This window comes from Pteropus vampyrus, unplaced genomic scaffold (genome assembly GCF_000151845.1).
Source record: "Pteropus vampyrus isolate Shadow unplaced genomic scaffold, Pvam_2.0 Scaffold588, whole genome shotgun sequence".
NCBI classification, from domain to species: domain Eukaryota; kingdom Metazoa; phylum Chordata; class Mammalia; order Chiroptera; family Pteropodidae; genus Pteropus; species Pteropus vampyrus.
Genome location: NW_011889369.1, coordinates 104,250 through 119,174, shown reverse-complemented (window position 1 = coordinate 119,174; position 14,925 = coordinate 104,250). Strand labels below are relative to the sequence as shown.

The 14,925-nt window shown below is 68.6% G+C and overlaps 1 protein-coding gene across 1 annotated transcript in view; it reads right to left on the bottom strand.

The window, feature by feature from the left end:
* Positions 1-6: 6 nt before the first annotated feature.
* BRSK2 (BR serine/threonine kinase 2) overlaps positions 7-14,925 on the bottom strand; it is a 30,318-nt gene continuing 15,399 nt past the window's right edge. Inside the window, exons 13-21 of the mRNA XM_023525658.1 lie at positions 13,841-13,906; positions 11,896-11,956; positions 10,963-11,170; positions 10,301-10,349; positions 6,891-7,014; positions 5,281-5,461; positions 3,854-3,943; positions 1,781-1,828; positions 7-557 (exon numbers count right to left, since the gene is read on the bottom strand). Coding sequence (XP_023381426.1) covers positions 379-557; positions 1,781-1,828; positions 3,854-3,943; positions 5,281-5,461; positions 6,891-7,014; positions 10,301-10,349; positions 10,963-11,170; positions 11,896-11,956; positions 13,841-13,906 — 1,006 coding nt within the window. The 3' untranslated portion in view covers positions 7-378. The remainder of the gene's footprint in view (positions 558-1,780; positions 1,829-3,853; positions 3,944-5,280; positions 5,462-6,890; positions 7,015-10,300; positions 10,350-10,962; positions 11,171-11,895; positions 11,957-13,840; positions 13,907-14,925) is intronic.

Sequence of the window (14,925 nt, the reverse complement as noted above, 5' to 3'; positions counted from 1 at the left end):
GGTGGACGGAGGCGGCGGGGGGTGGGCAGGCGGCAGGAGAGGAGAGAGGGCAGGTCCACGGCAGCTGCCTTCGGTCGGCCGGGGTCCGGCGCGGAGCCCAGAGGATGGCCTCGTGGAGGTGACATGTTAACTTTTCGGGATAATTCCTGGTATCAGAGCGGAAACAGTGGCGTTGTCAGAGACAGGCAGAGGGAGAGACAGCGGGAGGGAGAGAGAGCGGGCACGGGCGGCGGCCCCCGGTGCCCCCTTTCCTTCCCTCCCGGCTTCACACGGTCTAGACGGACAGATGGGTGCGGCCCTGGGTCCACACAGGGCGGGCGGCGGGCAGGTGGCATGGTGGCCACTGTCAGGGCCGTGCTGGGGGAGGGGGCTATGTGTCTAAGGCTGATCGCGGCGGGCAGCGGGTGGCCCCGTCTCGGCCGTGTCCTTGCCCGTTGGGTACTCGGCATCCCCTCCAGGGCCAGGGCCAGGGCCAGCGGCCGAGTCACCGAGTGGGCTGTGGGCACTGCGCTTGGCGGGCGTGCTGGGGGCGGGGGCCGCCTGCCCGTTCTTCTCGTCTGAAAAAAGTTGTGTAATTACGTCAAAGAAGGTACTCAGTGGGCTGCCTGGGTACACAGAACAGAGGACAAAGAGAAGAGAGAGAAGGGACAGGGCAGAAACGGGGAGAGGAAGGGGAAGGGGGGGGAGAAAGAACAAACAAACGCGTGAACGAAGCGGCCTGGACAGGACGGGGCCCTGTGTGCCAGGGGCTGGCAGGAGGGGCTGGGGCTATGGGGACCAAAAGCCGGGGCCTCTCGGGCCTCTGAGCTGCGGGGCCGGAGCCCCAGGCACGGGTGGGACCCCTCCTCCCTCATCGCCTGACGCTGCAGCCCCCTCCCCCAGCCACGCACTGAGCTGCGCCGGGACCGGACACCAGTCACGGCCTGCCCTCGGGGCAGCCCTGCGGCCTTGCCGGCTGGCCGGCCCAACTCTGAAGACGGAGGCATAGACAGGGCTGCCACAACCCCACGGCCGAGCGGGACCCTGGGACCTGCGGCTGGCTCTTTGCACAAGGCCACAGGGCCCACCCACCCTGGGTGGGGGGCCGGAGCCAGCACGCCTGCCACACTCCTGCCCTGGCCAGCCAGGCCACACAGTGTGGACACAGGTCAGCAGCAGACAGACAGATGGACGGATGGGTGGACAGACATGGAGAGCTTGAGTGTGGGGGGCCTGGGGGCAGGCAGCCAGAGGTCAGGAGGAGCGGGAATGTGATGAGCACCCCTGGCCGGGGTCCCCGCTCCCTGTCCAGGTGCACTGACAGGTGCCTCAGCTGTTTCCTGAGCCCGACCCCCACCTGAGCTCGGCGCTCGCGGGGCCCCTCCTCTCTCTGCCAGGCATGGTGCCGAGGGGGGACCTCAGCAGGAGCACGTCCCCTCGCACCCTCCAGTGGACAGATAGCCCGGTCTGGCGTACCCCGACCCTGGGCCAGAGCCCGCACATGGGACCCTCACTGGCCTCGGGGCCCAGGACCCCTTTCCTGCTCTGAGTATTGGGGTCCCTCTCTAACTGGCCGTGATCCTAGGGCCCAGCCTGTGGCTGCCCTGGGGGGCAGGTGACAGGGACAGCTCTGGGCAGAGGCAGCTGGCTGGACGTGTGAGGGGGCCTGTGCTGGGTCCCAGGGACGTGTCTGGGCCCCTAGCTACACAGGGACCCAGGACGGCCCCAGGGGGCACCGCGCCGGGAGCAAGTTGCGGGGGGGCGGTAAGCGGGGGGCCAGGAGCCCGTGCGGGGTTCTTACCGCGTTTGGAAAGCCTCCCCGTCATCATGCCCACACAGTTAGTGGTGTCTGGAGCACAGAGAGAGGGGAAGGCGTGTGAAAAGGCTTCCCCGGGGACCCCGAGGACCTCTGCTGGGCACTGCCGCGGGCCAGGCCCTCCGGGAGGGGCAGAGCCAAGTGGGGCGGGAGTGGGAGCGGGGAGCCCGGAGCCAGGGCCAGCAGTGGCACCTGGACTGGGGCGGGACTCAGAACGCAGGCATGGGGGCGCATCTCCTGGGCAGTGGACAGAGCCTGCAGACAGGACGGGCAAGACGTGGCCCTGTCCCCCAGGCGTCCTGGGCCGCCTGGCCCTCCCTCCCCTCTGTCCTCCCTCCCCTGGACCCAGGACACTTGCTCTAGAGCTGAGAAGCCAGGGCTCCGGCCAGTCTGCGCCGGCCACCCACATTACCTCCACCTGCCACTCGGCAACACCCCTTCCCTCGCCCTCCCCCACCTGCTGCTGGGCCTGGCAGTGCTACTGGCCGGGGCTGGGGTGGGGGCTGCTCCCTCGAGGCTCCGACTGGGGCCCAAGCCCAGTGGGAGGTGTCCTCTTGGCCTCCCCTCGCTGGGCGAGGTGGGGGTCCTGTTGGGGTGGCCTCCAGCTCGCTTGGCCTGGTGCCTGAGGGCCCCTCCTTCCAGCCACCTCCTACGGGGGCCCTGGGACTGAGCTCACTGCACAAGAGCGTCCAGTGTGGGAGGGCCGGGCTGGGGAAGGCTGGGGTACGGGGCATGGCTGGGCTCCCTGAAGGACGCAGGGGAGATGGGCCTGGGCACAGGGCCCTGCTCTGGGTGGCTGTGGGCACAGGTGCCCTCTGGGCAGTATCCAGGCTTTGCTCGCCTCCTGGACAAGTTCTGTCCTTCCTTGGCCTCAGTTTCCCTGTTAGCTCCACCCTGCTCTGAGCTGCCCTGAGAGGCTCAGAGCCACCTGCTCCCAGGCGGCCTGGCTCCCGGGCGAGGCGGTGGGCCTTGGGGCCAGGGTTGGGTGTTGGGAGGACCGCAGCCCCGGCCCATCCGTGGGCGGTGATGTTGGGGGGGGGGCGTGGCGAGACATGATGGAATGAGGATGGCAGGGGCAGGGGGACGGGCGGCCTGTCCGGCCCCTCGGACCCACACGGAAGCACAGACGGTGACCTGACAGGCTGGGGAAAGGGCCTGCTGAGGCCCCAGCCGGCCACGGGGTGCTCAGAGAGGCAGGACTTGGGCCGGACGCTGTGCTTCCGGGACCCCAAGCCCCAGAACAGGCCTCAAGGCAACCGGCACCTCGTCGCCGTCCAGACGCACACCACACCCCTTCACTGCCACGGGCTCCCCCACACCCACACCGGTGTGCCCACTCCCCACCAGACACCGAGCATGACTCCCGGGCTCCCGGCCCCCCGGCACCTCCAGGCCTGGGCGGACCCTGCTGCTGTGTGGCTTCTCTAGGCCCAGCTGGGGGCCCCTGCTTTGACTTGGGCCTCAGGCCCTCTCTGTCCTGCTCAAGGCCAGACAGTGTCAGGCCCGTCGAGGGGAGGGCAGGCAGCAGGCAGTCCCACCACATGTCAGCCAACGTGGACGCCAGGGGACCCCCGAGGGGCTCAGGGCTCTGGGTGGGACCTCGGTCACTGCCCTCCCAGTGCCTACTCTTGCTGGGCCAAGGCCGGGCTGCCCTGTATCGGGTCACTCAGCCTGGGGTCTGGGCCTGTGTGGCCTGTCCAGGGCCAGGAGCTGGACTTGTGGCTCTCGCCAGAGGACCTGACCACAGCCCCCTCCCCGCCCCGGCGGCGGGGCCAGACACCTTACCTGCCAGCATCAGAGGCTACTCTCGTAGCTGGTGGCCACCTTCTGGCCCTTAAGCCCAGCACCCCAGCTTAGTCCTGGCGCTGGCGGGGTGGGTTCTACAGTGGACAAGAGGCGCCTTTCAGTGTGGTGTGCTGGGCCCTACCTCCCTGGGTGTGCAGAGATGGCCGGCCCACTGCGCTGGGGGCCCTGCTCCCTGGGGGCGCGCACGGCTGGGGCGGGGAGGTGGGCACTCAGGCCACGGCCTGCTCGCCAGCCCAGCCGAGCCCACCTCACCTGCCAAGTGCTGGGCAGAGGGCTGGTCGTGTGTGCTCAGCAGCTGGGTCTGGATGGTCTCCACGACCCTCTTGAAGCGGCGGCTCGGGCCTGGGGGAGACAGGGGGTCATGCCCGGAGCCCGTACCCGCATCCCGAATCCCACGCCCGCGGCCCAGATCCCAGATCCCACGCCCACGGCCCAGATCCCACGCCCGTGGCCCAGATCCCAGGCCCGTGTCCCGGATCCCGGATCCCACACCCACATCCAGGATCCCACGCCCATGTCCCGGATCCCACGCCTGGGTCCCGGATCCCGGATTCCACGCCCGCAGCCCGGATCACGGATCCCATGCCCGCGGCCCAGATCCCACGCCCACAGCTCGGATCCCAGATCCCACGCCCACGGCCCGGATCCTGGATCCCACACCCGCATCCCGCATCCCGGATCCCACGCCCGCATCCTGGATCCCATGCCCGCAGCCCAGATCCTGGATCCCACGCCCACATCCCGGATCCCAGATCCCACGCCTACGTCCCGGATCCCACACCTGTGGCCCGGATCCCATGCCCGCAGCCCGGATCCCACGCCCACAGTTCGGATCCCACGCCCACATCCTGGATCCCATGCCCGCATCCCAGATCCCAGATCCAACGTCCGTGGCCCCGATCCCAGATCCCACGACCACGGCCCGGATCCTGGATCCCACGCCCGCGTCCAGGATCCCACGCCCACGTCCTGGATCCCACACCCACATCCCAGATCCCATGCCTGCGTCCAAGATCCCACGCTCGTGTCCTAGATCCCACGCCCGCATCCTGGATCCTGGATCCCACGCCCGCATCCCAGATCCCACGCCCGCGTCTAGGATCCCACGCCCGTGTCCCGGATCCTGGATCCCACGCCCGCATCCCGCATCCCACGCCCGCATCCCGGATCCCACGCCCGCATCCCGCATCCCGGATCCCACGCCCGCATCCCGGATCCTGGATCCCACGCCCGCATCCCGCATCCCGGATCCCACGCTCGCGTCCTGGATCCCACGCCCGCATCCCGGATCCTGGATCCCACACCTGCGTCCCGGATCCCACACCTGTGGCCCGGATCCCATGCCCGCAGCCCGGATCCCATGCCCACAGTTCGGATCCCAGATCCCACGCCCACGGCCCGGATCCTGGATCCCACACCCGCATCCCGGATCCCACGCCCGCATCCTGGATCCCACGCCCGCGTCCAGGATCCTGGATTCCACGCCCACGTCCAGGATCCCACACCCACATCCCGGATCCCATGCCTGCGTCCAAGATCCCACGCTCATGTCCTGGATCCCACACCCGCATCCCGCATCCCGGATCCCACGCCCGCATCCCGCATCCCGGATCCCACGCCCGCATCCCGCGTCCCGGATCCCACGCCCGCGTCCCAGCGCCCGCGTCCAGGCCGCTCACCTGACAGGAGCGTGAACGTGACAGAGTAGATGCCGTCCTCCTTCTGTGCTGCGCCCCCCTCAGTGTAGGTGATGTCCACCTGGAACTTGACCGGCTTCTGGAACACCGCCGGGCCCCCCGTCGCCTTGTACTCGGCCCGGAAGCTGGTCTGGGAGATGACGCTGTGGCCGAGGCTGGGGATCTGTGGGTGGCAGGGCGGCGTGAGCGTGGACTGGCCTTCGCCTGGTGCTCACCCCTTCCACAGTCGCAAACCTGGGCCCACGGAGCCGGCCCCTCCGAGCCTCAGGCGTGAAACCCGTTGGACAGGCAGCCAGCTTCCAGCCGCTCAGGCTGCAGCCAGCAGGGCGCCGTGAGCCCCTGCCTGCCCTACGTGTCCTTGCACGGTGTGACCATGAGCTGAGAACAGAGGACAGACCAGGACCCCACCTGGAGAGCAGAACTCTCTACAAGGAGCAAAAGCATCAAGCTGGGACAGCAAGGGGCGAGAGGAGAGAGAACGGGAGGGCACCGGGGACCCCGTGGAGCAGCAGCGAGGGCCGAGGGGTGAGGCCTTTGCTGGTCCTGAGACCAGGCCTCCTGAGGCCAAGGCCACACGGCCACCGCCGTCCTGCTGGTTCTGGGCCCCCACATCACACAGCGGCACGTGCAGTGTTGTTCACAGCAGACCCGGGGGGCAGCCTTGCCTCAGAGGGTCATCCCCAGGACAGGGCTCTGCCCCTCGGGTAGAAGGGCCAGCCCACATAGGGACGCTGAAGAAGGCAGTGGCTGAGTCCATGTCACCAGGGGAGGAATTCTTGGTGTCCCAGGAGGAGCAGGGTGAAGGGGACTCGGGGGCCAAGTGATTGCATTCAGCATCGGGCCGACCCCCTGCCTGGCGTTGTCCTCCCCGGCCCTTGGGACCTCTGGTGGGAGTGCCAAGGAGTCCTCACGACCAGGCTGCCAGGGGTGAGGCTGCCAAGTGAGAAGCCACCCACCGCGCCCACCCCTGAGGGCCTGAGCTGGGACTATGGTGGCCAGGACGCCGGGCCCCTGCCAGCCCCAGCACAAGGCGGGGCGCACAGGCGGGGTGGCCCCTCCTGGTGGGACGGGCAGAAAGCGCCCAGGGCTTCCTGCCGCGTGCATTTGATCTTGGCAAAGACACCTGGGACCCATGGAGGGCCTGGGCCCCACCACCCTCAGGGCCACTGGGCCTCAGGGGGGGTGAGGGGCTGCAGGAGGTCGCAGTGTGTGGGGATAGGCGGAGGGCACCCCAGACACAGGCCCCTGGGGACCCTTCCCAAGGCCTCAGATGTCTCTACTGGACCTGGCACGGCCCTTGTATGTTGAGGCCGCCTGAGTGTCACCCCCAGTCTGAGGAAGATGTCACCTCCCCAAGGCCCGTCCCTGTCACAGGTGACCCTGCCGTCACAGCCCAGCCCCGGTAGGGCCTGTACACAGTGTACCCTGCTTTGTCAGCACCCCAAGCTGCCGGCTCCCCGTGGCCCTGCCCAGCCCACAGCTCGGGCTGCTCAGAGGGCCAGCTCCCCGAGGCCAGCGGCTCCCCTGGGCCAGCGGCCCCACCAGGCGGGCAGGGGTCAGTGTCTGTGTGTCTGGGCAGGAGCGAGGCTCACCGAGAGGAAGGCGTGGACGATGTCAGCCTTGATGGAGCTCAGGGGCTTGTCCTTGATGACCACGAACACCTGCTCTTCCTTCTCCAGGCTGATGAAGTTACCGAACCAGGATTTCTTGGCCAGCCTACGGGGGTCAGGAGGCTGATGACGTCCAGACGCTACGCCTCTGGGGACAGGCCGGCCCTGGCATCCAGGCTGGGGACCAGCTCACAGCCCTAATTAGAACCCCCTTTGCCCCCGCCCCTGATCCTACCATCCTGACCCCCATCTGCTTCGTCCCTGACTGCCCCACCCCCTCATCCTGGCCCTGACCCTAAAGCCCTATTGCTAATCTATCACAGCCCTGGGCCTGACACCCCACCCGCCCCCACTGCCGGGGCCCAGGCAGCAGCCCCTGGAGCCCTACCGCCCCCCGCCCCCTGCCCCCCGCCGGGCTCCTGGTACGTCGCCGTGGTCTGGGTGGGTGGCCATGTGGCAGCCCTGAGCACCCGCCGTGCACATTCCCTGCCCTGGGGCTGGGAGGGGAGCACAGAAGTGCAGAGGAGGCGGCGGGGGGGTGGGGGGCGGCAGGCAGGGACTCTGCACGGATATGGATCGGGGGGACATGGCCAGACACGGGGCAGCCTCCATACCTTCCTGCCCAGCTGCCGGCCTCCCTGCTGCCCCAGCCCAGGGCACACAGAGGTCACCTTGAACCCCGGGGACCCGGCTGCTGTGCTGGGCCGGGCGGGGGCCACACCTGCAGAGCCCTGAGCTGGCAGCACCCCTGCACGTCCCCTCACCAGTCATGCTGGTCTTGTTGCTGTGTCCCATCCGAGGTGGCGCCTCCCCCATGACAGAGCACACCAGTGTCGGAGACCCCTCAGCCCTGCCTCTGGGAGTCACTCCTGTGTGGGCCCCTCCCTCGGGCACAGATGGGGCCGTGACTTGCTTCTGACCAGGACACGGAAAAGTGACGTCACCTCTGCGATTAGGTCACAAAGGGCTGACTCCCGTGCTGCCAGCGCGCCTCCCCTGCCTTTCTGGTGAAACTGGCTGGCGGAGAGGTCCACGCAGACCTGAGTCCTGCTCCGTCCCCTGAGAGGACCACAGCCCTGCATGGGAGGCCCAGCTGGGCACACTGGGTCCGGCCGCGGGGCTGCGGTGGTGGGTGTGCGCCGTGTACACCGCTGGGTGCCGGAGTCTGTCACATGGCCGTCACTGATACGCCCGGCCACTCCCATGCCACCCCCGTGGCAGCCACAGTGTGGACGTGCCCAGGCCCCGCCCACCAGGTGCACTGCTCGGACGCAGAATCAGGGGCCCAGGAGGCGGCGGCCACAGCCACGTCCAGCATCTGGCCAGCCTGGCCCCAGGCACCGCGGCAGCTTTCCTGGCCATGTGGCTCTGTCCCTTCTCCGGAGCTGCTCTTCGGCCACCATGACAGTTCTGGGGACTGACCCTCCTCTCCACTCGTCAGCTAGGGACACCTCTGCCTGGCCCAGGAACCCCGACGGAAGGACAGCAAGATACAGACGTGGAGACAGGTGTTCTTCCAGACGCCGCAGGCTCACTCGGCCACTTCGGCTTCCCTCCCTGCGTCCGGCCGGCTCCCTGGCCGCCTGCTGTGGTGGACGAGCGCAGACGCTGCCCGAGGCCTCCTGCCTCCTCCGCCCTTGATGAAGGCAGAAGGATGAACGCCCGCTGCTTGCATGCCGACGCGAGCCGTTTAGCATCTGGCCAGTGCGGTCCACAGTTGGAAAGAAGCCTGGCCGAGCCGAACGGCCGCTGGACGGAGTGTGGGGACTGGCCCGTGACATGTACTTCAGATGCCCATGTGGCCTGTTTGGTCCACTGGTGGACGCTGCATTTTCAGAGGTACTCCATAGACGTGGTGGGTGTCTCCGCGTGCAGCGGACCATCTCCATCACGTGGGGGCCCCGTCCAGGCAGCAACGGCTGAGGTTTCTCGGAGGAGGGCTTCTCAAGACGGTGACAGCCGGTGACAGAGGCCCCACCCCCTCGGCCTCCAGCCCGCCTGCCCGCACACCTCCTGGTTGCTTCTTGGGGGCTCCGGCCGATGCAGGGCTCCTGGCAGCCGAGGGACATCTCAGGCCCAGAGCACAAACTCTGCAGGTGGTGGTGCTCAGGGCGTTAACTGTGCACCAAGCCTCCCAGGGCCACCGCGTCTGTCCCCTCCCACTGGACCCTTGGGCAGGGAAGAGGCCTGCACAGGGACTCGATGGGAGAGGGAAGAGGCTGCAGGCCACCCAACAATGACGCAGGCTGTTCTGGGTGGTTTTTAAACTTTCTTGAAAAATACGGCGGTTGTTACAAGTGTGACTGGGAAAGCTTCTCAGGACAGCGGGAGGCTGTACTTAAACGAGGGGACGAGACCAGTGAGATTCTGTCCCTGGAGCCGGCGCTGCAGGCGGGGCTCGCCCACTGTGCTCACGCGGCCCGGATGCCAGCCGAAGGCACCCACCATGGGGGTGGTGTCCCCTGCCTCACTCAGAGCACGCAACACGATGACAACTCCCCTTCAGCCCCTGGCCCGACTGCCCTCGCCAGCTCTGCCTGCCGTCCGCACTGCGCTTCCTGTGCACTCATGGGCCCGAGGCCACTGCGCAGGGGCCAGTGTTCCTCCAGGGCCTTCGCTGCAGATGCCACGTGACTCTGGTGACACCCCCATGCCCGAGGAGGAGCATCTCGGCGTCCAGACTGTGGAATGGGGTGCGGCTCTGCTTGCCCATCGCCCCTGTGGACCCCGCTTCCCCCTCTCACACGATGGTGACCCATGCAGTCACCCTGCACCTGGCCTCGGCCAACGCCACCCTCCCCTACGGTGTTCCTGGCTGCTCCTCCTCCTTGACCAGCGCCGTGTTTTAACCTTGAGACCCTCCATGCCTCCGACGCCAGCCCCACCCGCACTGGCCACCTCAGGACTGCACTCTGCCCAGCGCCCCTCCCTGGCGGAGGCCCTTGCTGCAGACACTGCCGGCCGGTCCTTGCCAGTCCCCCCATGCCCAGCACGTCCAGCCGGACGCTGTGTCTGGGCAAGTGTGCATGAGCCGGGCCTCCAAGGGCTCAGCAGCTGTGTGACAGTCACTCTGAGGCGTGGCTTTACCTTCCCTTGCCTCCAGCCAGCCCTAGCCCTTTACCCCAGGCTGTGGCTTCTGAGCAGAGCTGGGTTCCCACCGAGCAGCTCCCCCACCATGCTAGGCCCTGCTCCCTGCCTAGCATTCAAAGTGCAGTCCATGTGAGCACCGGAGAGGAGGGGCCGAGGCCGGCGGGGACCAGAGGGAGAAGGGGGAGGGATCGGGGTGCTCGGCCACACCCTCAGTGGGTCCCCTGGCCTGTTGCACACTTGTTCCAGCACCAGGAGAGAGGCTGACGGCTCCCACTCAACCCTGGGGCGGGGGAACCACTTACTCTGGGGATGACTCTGGGGTCAGGCTGGACATCTCCTCTGGAGTCGGAACTGTGCCAACAGGGAGAGAAGGTGTGGTGACCCTCTGCCCTCCTCCAGGACCCCCTACACCGCAGCACCCCACACACTGTTGAGGGCACTGGCCAGCCCCACCCCTTCCTGGGGCAGGGGGCCTCAGGAACCTCAGGCCATGAGGAGCTGTCCTGTTCTCTGGTGCTGAAATTGGGCCATGCCTTCTCTGGCCTTCAGCCAGCCCTGCTGTCTCCCGAGAGATGACACTGGGTCCCCACACCCCACCCCTCAGCTGGGTACTGCAGCTAGTGTGCCCGGGGGCCTGGGCAGTGCCAACTGACCCTGGGCACTCAGCACACAGGGGCAGGCTGCCCTCTGGCACCTGGGCCCTTGAGTTTCCTGTCCATGGCGCCTATGCCTGCCCAGCGGAGGCCACTAGGCTGAAGACAAGCAAAGGACCCAGGGGGGTTCTGAGGCTATGCCCCTCGGGCGGGCAGGTCCGTACCACGTGGGCTTGGGAACATGCGGCCATTTGGGCAGGCTGCCCAGGCCCGTGCCGGCCTAGTGGACACGGATAGCTGCGTGCTGCTTTCGGCAGAGTGAACCCCCAAGGCCAGGGGGCCGCCTCCTGTCATGCCTGTACCGGGCTCACCTTGCAGTTTCCGGCGGTGGAAGCGGGGTGACCCCAGGAAGCTGTTTTTGATGGAGTTGAGCCGCGTCCTCCAAGGCACCCCTCCAACGCTGGGGCTGGACGGCGGGGTGGGGTTGGGCGTGCCGGCCGGGCTCTCCTTAGGCGTGTGCACGGGTGTCCCCTTGGGGGTGGGGAGGGGACTGCCCCTTGGAGAGGGGTGAGGGGTCACCTGTATGGTGGGGACAGATTTAGTGTTTGGTTCAGTCCCGGTGGGCGGGAGCCGGGTGGGGGCCGGCAGGACGGCCGGCCCCGGGGGCAGGGCCAGCTGGGGGCTGAGGCCGCCAGGGACAGGGGGCCGGGCCTGGGTGCCCGCCGGGAGCGGATTGGACTTGGTGCCCTGCAGAGGCTTGTCGGTGAGCTTGGCCTTGCTCGGCAAGGTCTGGGTCTTGGGGTTGGGCCGAGGGGCGGCCTGTGGAGGGAGGACGTGTCCGGGCCGAGAGGCGCTCCGACAAGCTTCGGGCTCCACGGAGGTGGCCGGGGTGCAGGCCACAAAGGGGAGCTCGGGGGGTGGGGGGGGCAGGACAAACTTCCTAACAGGCTACAGGGCAGGCGCGGAGGACAGGGAGCAGAGCGAGGGTCAGCCATGCACGCACCGGCCCCGCCCCCGCCCCCGCATGCACACACAGCGCCAGGAGGACCAGAAAGAAGCCGGGGTGCCAGGGACCAGTGGGCGCAGGCAGGTGCGGGGTGGGAGCGTTCGCCACAAAAGAAAACAAATGACACACGAGAAAACAAACAGAAAAGACGTGCAGTTAGCGAGAGCAGCCGGAGCCCGCAGAGCAGCAGCCACGCGGGGGCCGGGCAGCAGGCGGGCCAGGCCGCGGGCCCCTCCCCGCACCCGGGCTTCGCCACCCTTCTGTGGGGGGGCGCGGGCGGGCGTGCGGGGTCGCTCACCCGGGGGCTGCTGAGTGGACTGGTGGAGAGGCCTGAGGAGGCGCCGCTGATGGACCTGGACCTGGGGACACAGGTGTGGAGCGGGGCTCAGGCGGGGTAGAGCCGCGGGCTCTCGGCCCCGCCCCCGCCCCAGGTGCACTGTCCAGGAGGCCCAGAGACCTGGCCAGGAGCCCTCAGGCTGCCCCGGCCCGGTGCACACGCGGCCAAGCCCGGGGCTGTCCTGCTCCCACCAGGCCCAGGCGCCCCACAGCCCCTTTGGGGGCCAGTCAAGGCCCCAGCGGTGTGTCCTTGGGACTCAGCTCCACCACGTGGGAGCTGCCTGTGTCTGGGGCCCGTGGCCCAGGGCAGCTCGAGCCCATCGCACGGCTCTGTCGGGGGCTTGGGTGGACAGGGGCGAGGGCAGCCCCGTGCCAGGCCCGCTTGCCACACTGCAGCTGCCCCGAGGCCGGCCTGACCCCTGAGGCGGAGCTGTCACAGGGCCCAAGTCTGGCACTCAGCCGGGGCCTCACACCCCAGCGTGTGGGCCACCAGCTGGGCACTAGCCAGCCCTTCCACGCCCACGGCCCACCCACCCAGCCCAGAGCTGCCCGAGCAGGCCAGCGACGGCCCTCTCCCTCACACCGCGGTGGCCTGGGCAAGATGGGGCTGGGGTGGGCACTGGCAGGGACCAAGGGCCTCGTCCACCACTGGCCCCACTGGGCCCGCAGACCGGGCCTGGGCCGGAGGGAGGCCACTGGCCCAGTGCGCTGGGCTGAGACAGGCCTGCAGTGGCCACCCCTTCGGGACAGGAACTGGGCCTGCTGGGCCTCCCTCCACCATACCTGCGGCCACGGAGGAAGCAAGCGTCCACTTGCCGCTGGGCAATGGCACCTGCCAGGCCCCGGGCTACCTGGCCCTAACCCTCGTCTGCTTGCAGACCCTCCCCGGAGTGAGTGGGATTGGGGGCCCAGGCCACCCCCGGAGAGGAGGGCAAAGGTTGGTCTTGCTGCCCAGCCAGGCCTGCCCACCCCAGCCAGTGCAGCCTCGAAGGGGCCCTGCCTGCCATGGCCTGGCCGGTGGGCCCTGGGGAGCCCTGACCCTCCAGCTCCCCACCTGACACAGCCACAGAACTGGGGTGCACTGACTCTGCCCCTGCCCCCAGCCAGCTTGCCCAGAGCAGGCCCAGGCCCAACGCTTTCAGGTGTGGAGAGGGAAGCTGGGGGGGCTGGTCAGTCCCGGCCAGTGCCCCCCAGCGGCCACAGGCCAGCAGAGGCGGCAGCCACAAGTGAGGCCCAGCGCCTGGGGCCTCCTGTAAGGCCAGCACGAGCCTGTTACCAGCATGAGGAAGCAAAATGCAGCAACAGGAGAAACGGGGAGCCACGTCCACACCCTCCTGTCTGACCGGGCATCCCTGGGGACCAGGCTGCAGCCACTGAGACAGAGGACAGCGCCAGCCCCAGGAGCCGGGGCGTGGGGCAGTGCCGGGAGACCCAGGGGCCAGCGCCGGAAGGCCTGATGACCACCACCCTCTGCAGCAAGGGGGCTGGGGGAGGCCGGCCGTGCAGAGACCCCCGTGACGGTCACACCACCTGCCACCAACTTAGCAGACTGTTGGGGGACTCGGGACCGTCGAGCCACCTGAGGCTGCCTCTTCCGGGAGAGGTCAGCCAGGGCCCCGAGGCCCACAGGACACGGCGGCCAAAAGGGGCCTCACACCTGCAGCCACTTGGGGCCCCAGGGCAGGGAGAGCACCGTGGGTCTCCCGGCCCGTCTCGGCTGGCCGTCGGCCTCGCCAGCCGCCCCACTCCTCCTGGGCTCAGCCTGGCCTGACCCAGCCGTCCCCTGGCTGGCCGGAAGGTTCCCTGGCCAGAGGGGAGCGTGCTGGATGCACCTCCGGCCCAGCCCTGCCACCAGGCCCACGTCGCTGGGGGGCTGGGGGGCGGGAGCGGGCGGGCAGGGTGTATACCTGTCTTCTTTGCTGAATTGGGGGTGGGCCTCAGCGATATCCAGGCTTTTACTGAACACTGCTTTACTACAGCAGGAACAAAGCGAGAAAACACAGTTACTGCCCAGCCACGGGCAGCCCAGGGCCCAGACTCCACGCGCTCGGAGCCGGCGCGCCCACCTGGCCCCGGGCCAGGGCACGTGGATGCCGGGGGACCTCGGGCAGGGGCGTGCCGTGGCCTCAGTGCACTCCCTGGTGACTTGCCGGGCAAGGTGGCCCTTGGAAGATGCCCAGCGCCCACCACCAGCCCAGGACTCCTGCAGCCCCAGCAGGCAGCCCAGACCCTCAGTGCCAAGTGGCCAGAAGAGGGAGCCCCAGGATGGGAGATGCCGGAGAAAGGGGCCTTCTGGTGACCATCAAGCTGGTTCGTGCCGGCCCGTTCCAGCACCCCCACGCCCACGGCTGCCAGGTCTGCGAAGCGGAGAAGCCACCACTAGGTCGTCTCCATGCCTAGCCCCGCCCTGAGGCCCAGGCGAGTGGGAGAGATGGGGGCAGCACTCGGCCAGCCCTGCAGGGGTCAGACGGGAGGCCAGGGGCCAGGTGTGGGAAGGCTGGCTGGGCAGAGGGGCACCCACAAGGAGCAGGACATCGGGCACGGCCGGGGCAGGAGCGTGGCCAGCAGGGGCCCTTCTTCCTGCTCCGCCCCAGCGCCAGAGCCCACGGGCGGTGGGCCACGCTATCTGGAGACCTGAAAGGCGGCTCCGGAGGGCCAGGACCCCCGGCCAGAGGCTGTGCCAGCCCAGGTCTCTGGGGAGGGCCCAGGACCACCAGCCCAGTGTAACCTCGGTGGTGGCCCGACCGCCCTGTGGTTCCCATTTGCTGGCAAATCCCTCCAGAGGCCTGGCCAGCCCAAGCATCCGGCACCCAGCTGATCAGAGGCCAGGGCTCCCCAGGCCCCAGGTGGCTGAGCACCTGCCTGGGCAGGAACAGTGGGCCTCAACCCCAACAAGCCACCTTCGGCGCCAGGGTGACGACTTGCCGAGGACCTCGCCCAGCCAGCACCAATGCAGCCGGGGGCCAGGAAGCCACGCCCTCCTCCAGGGCGG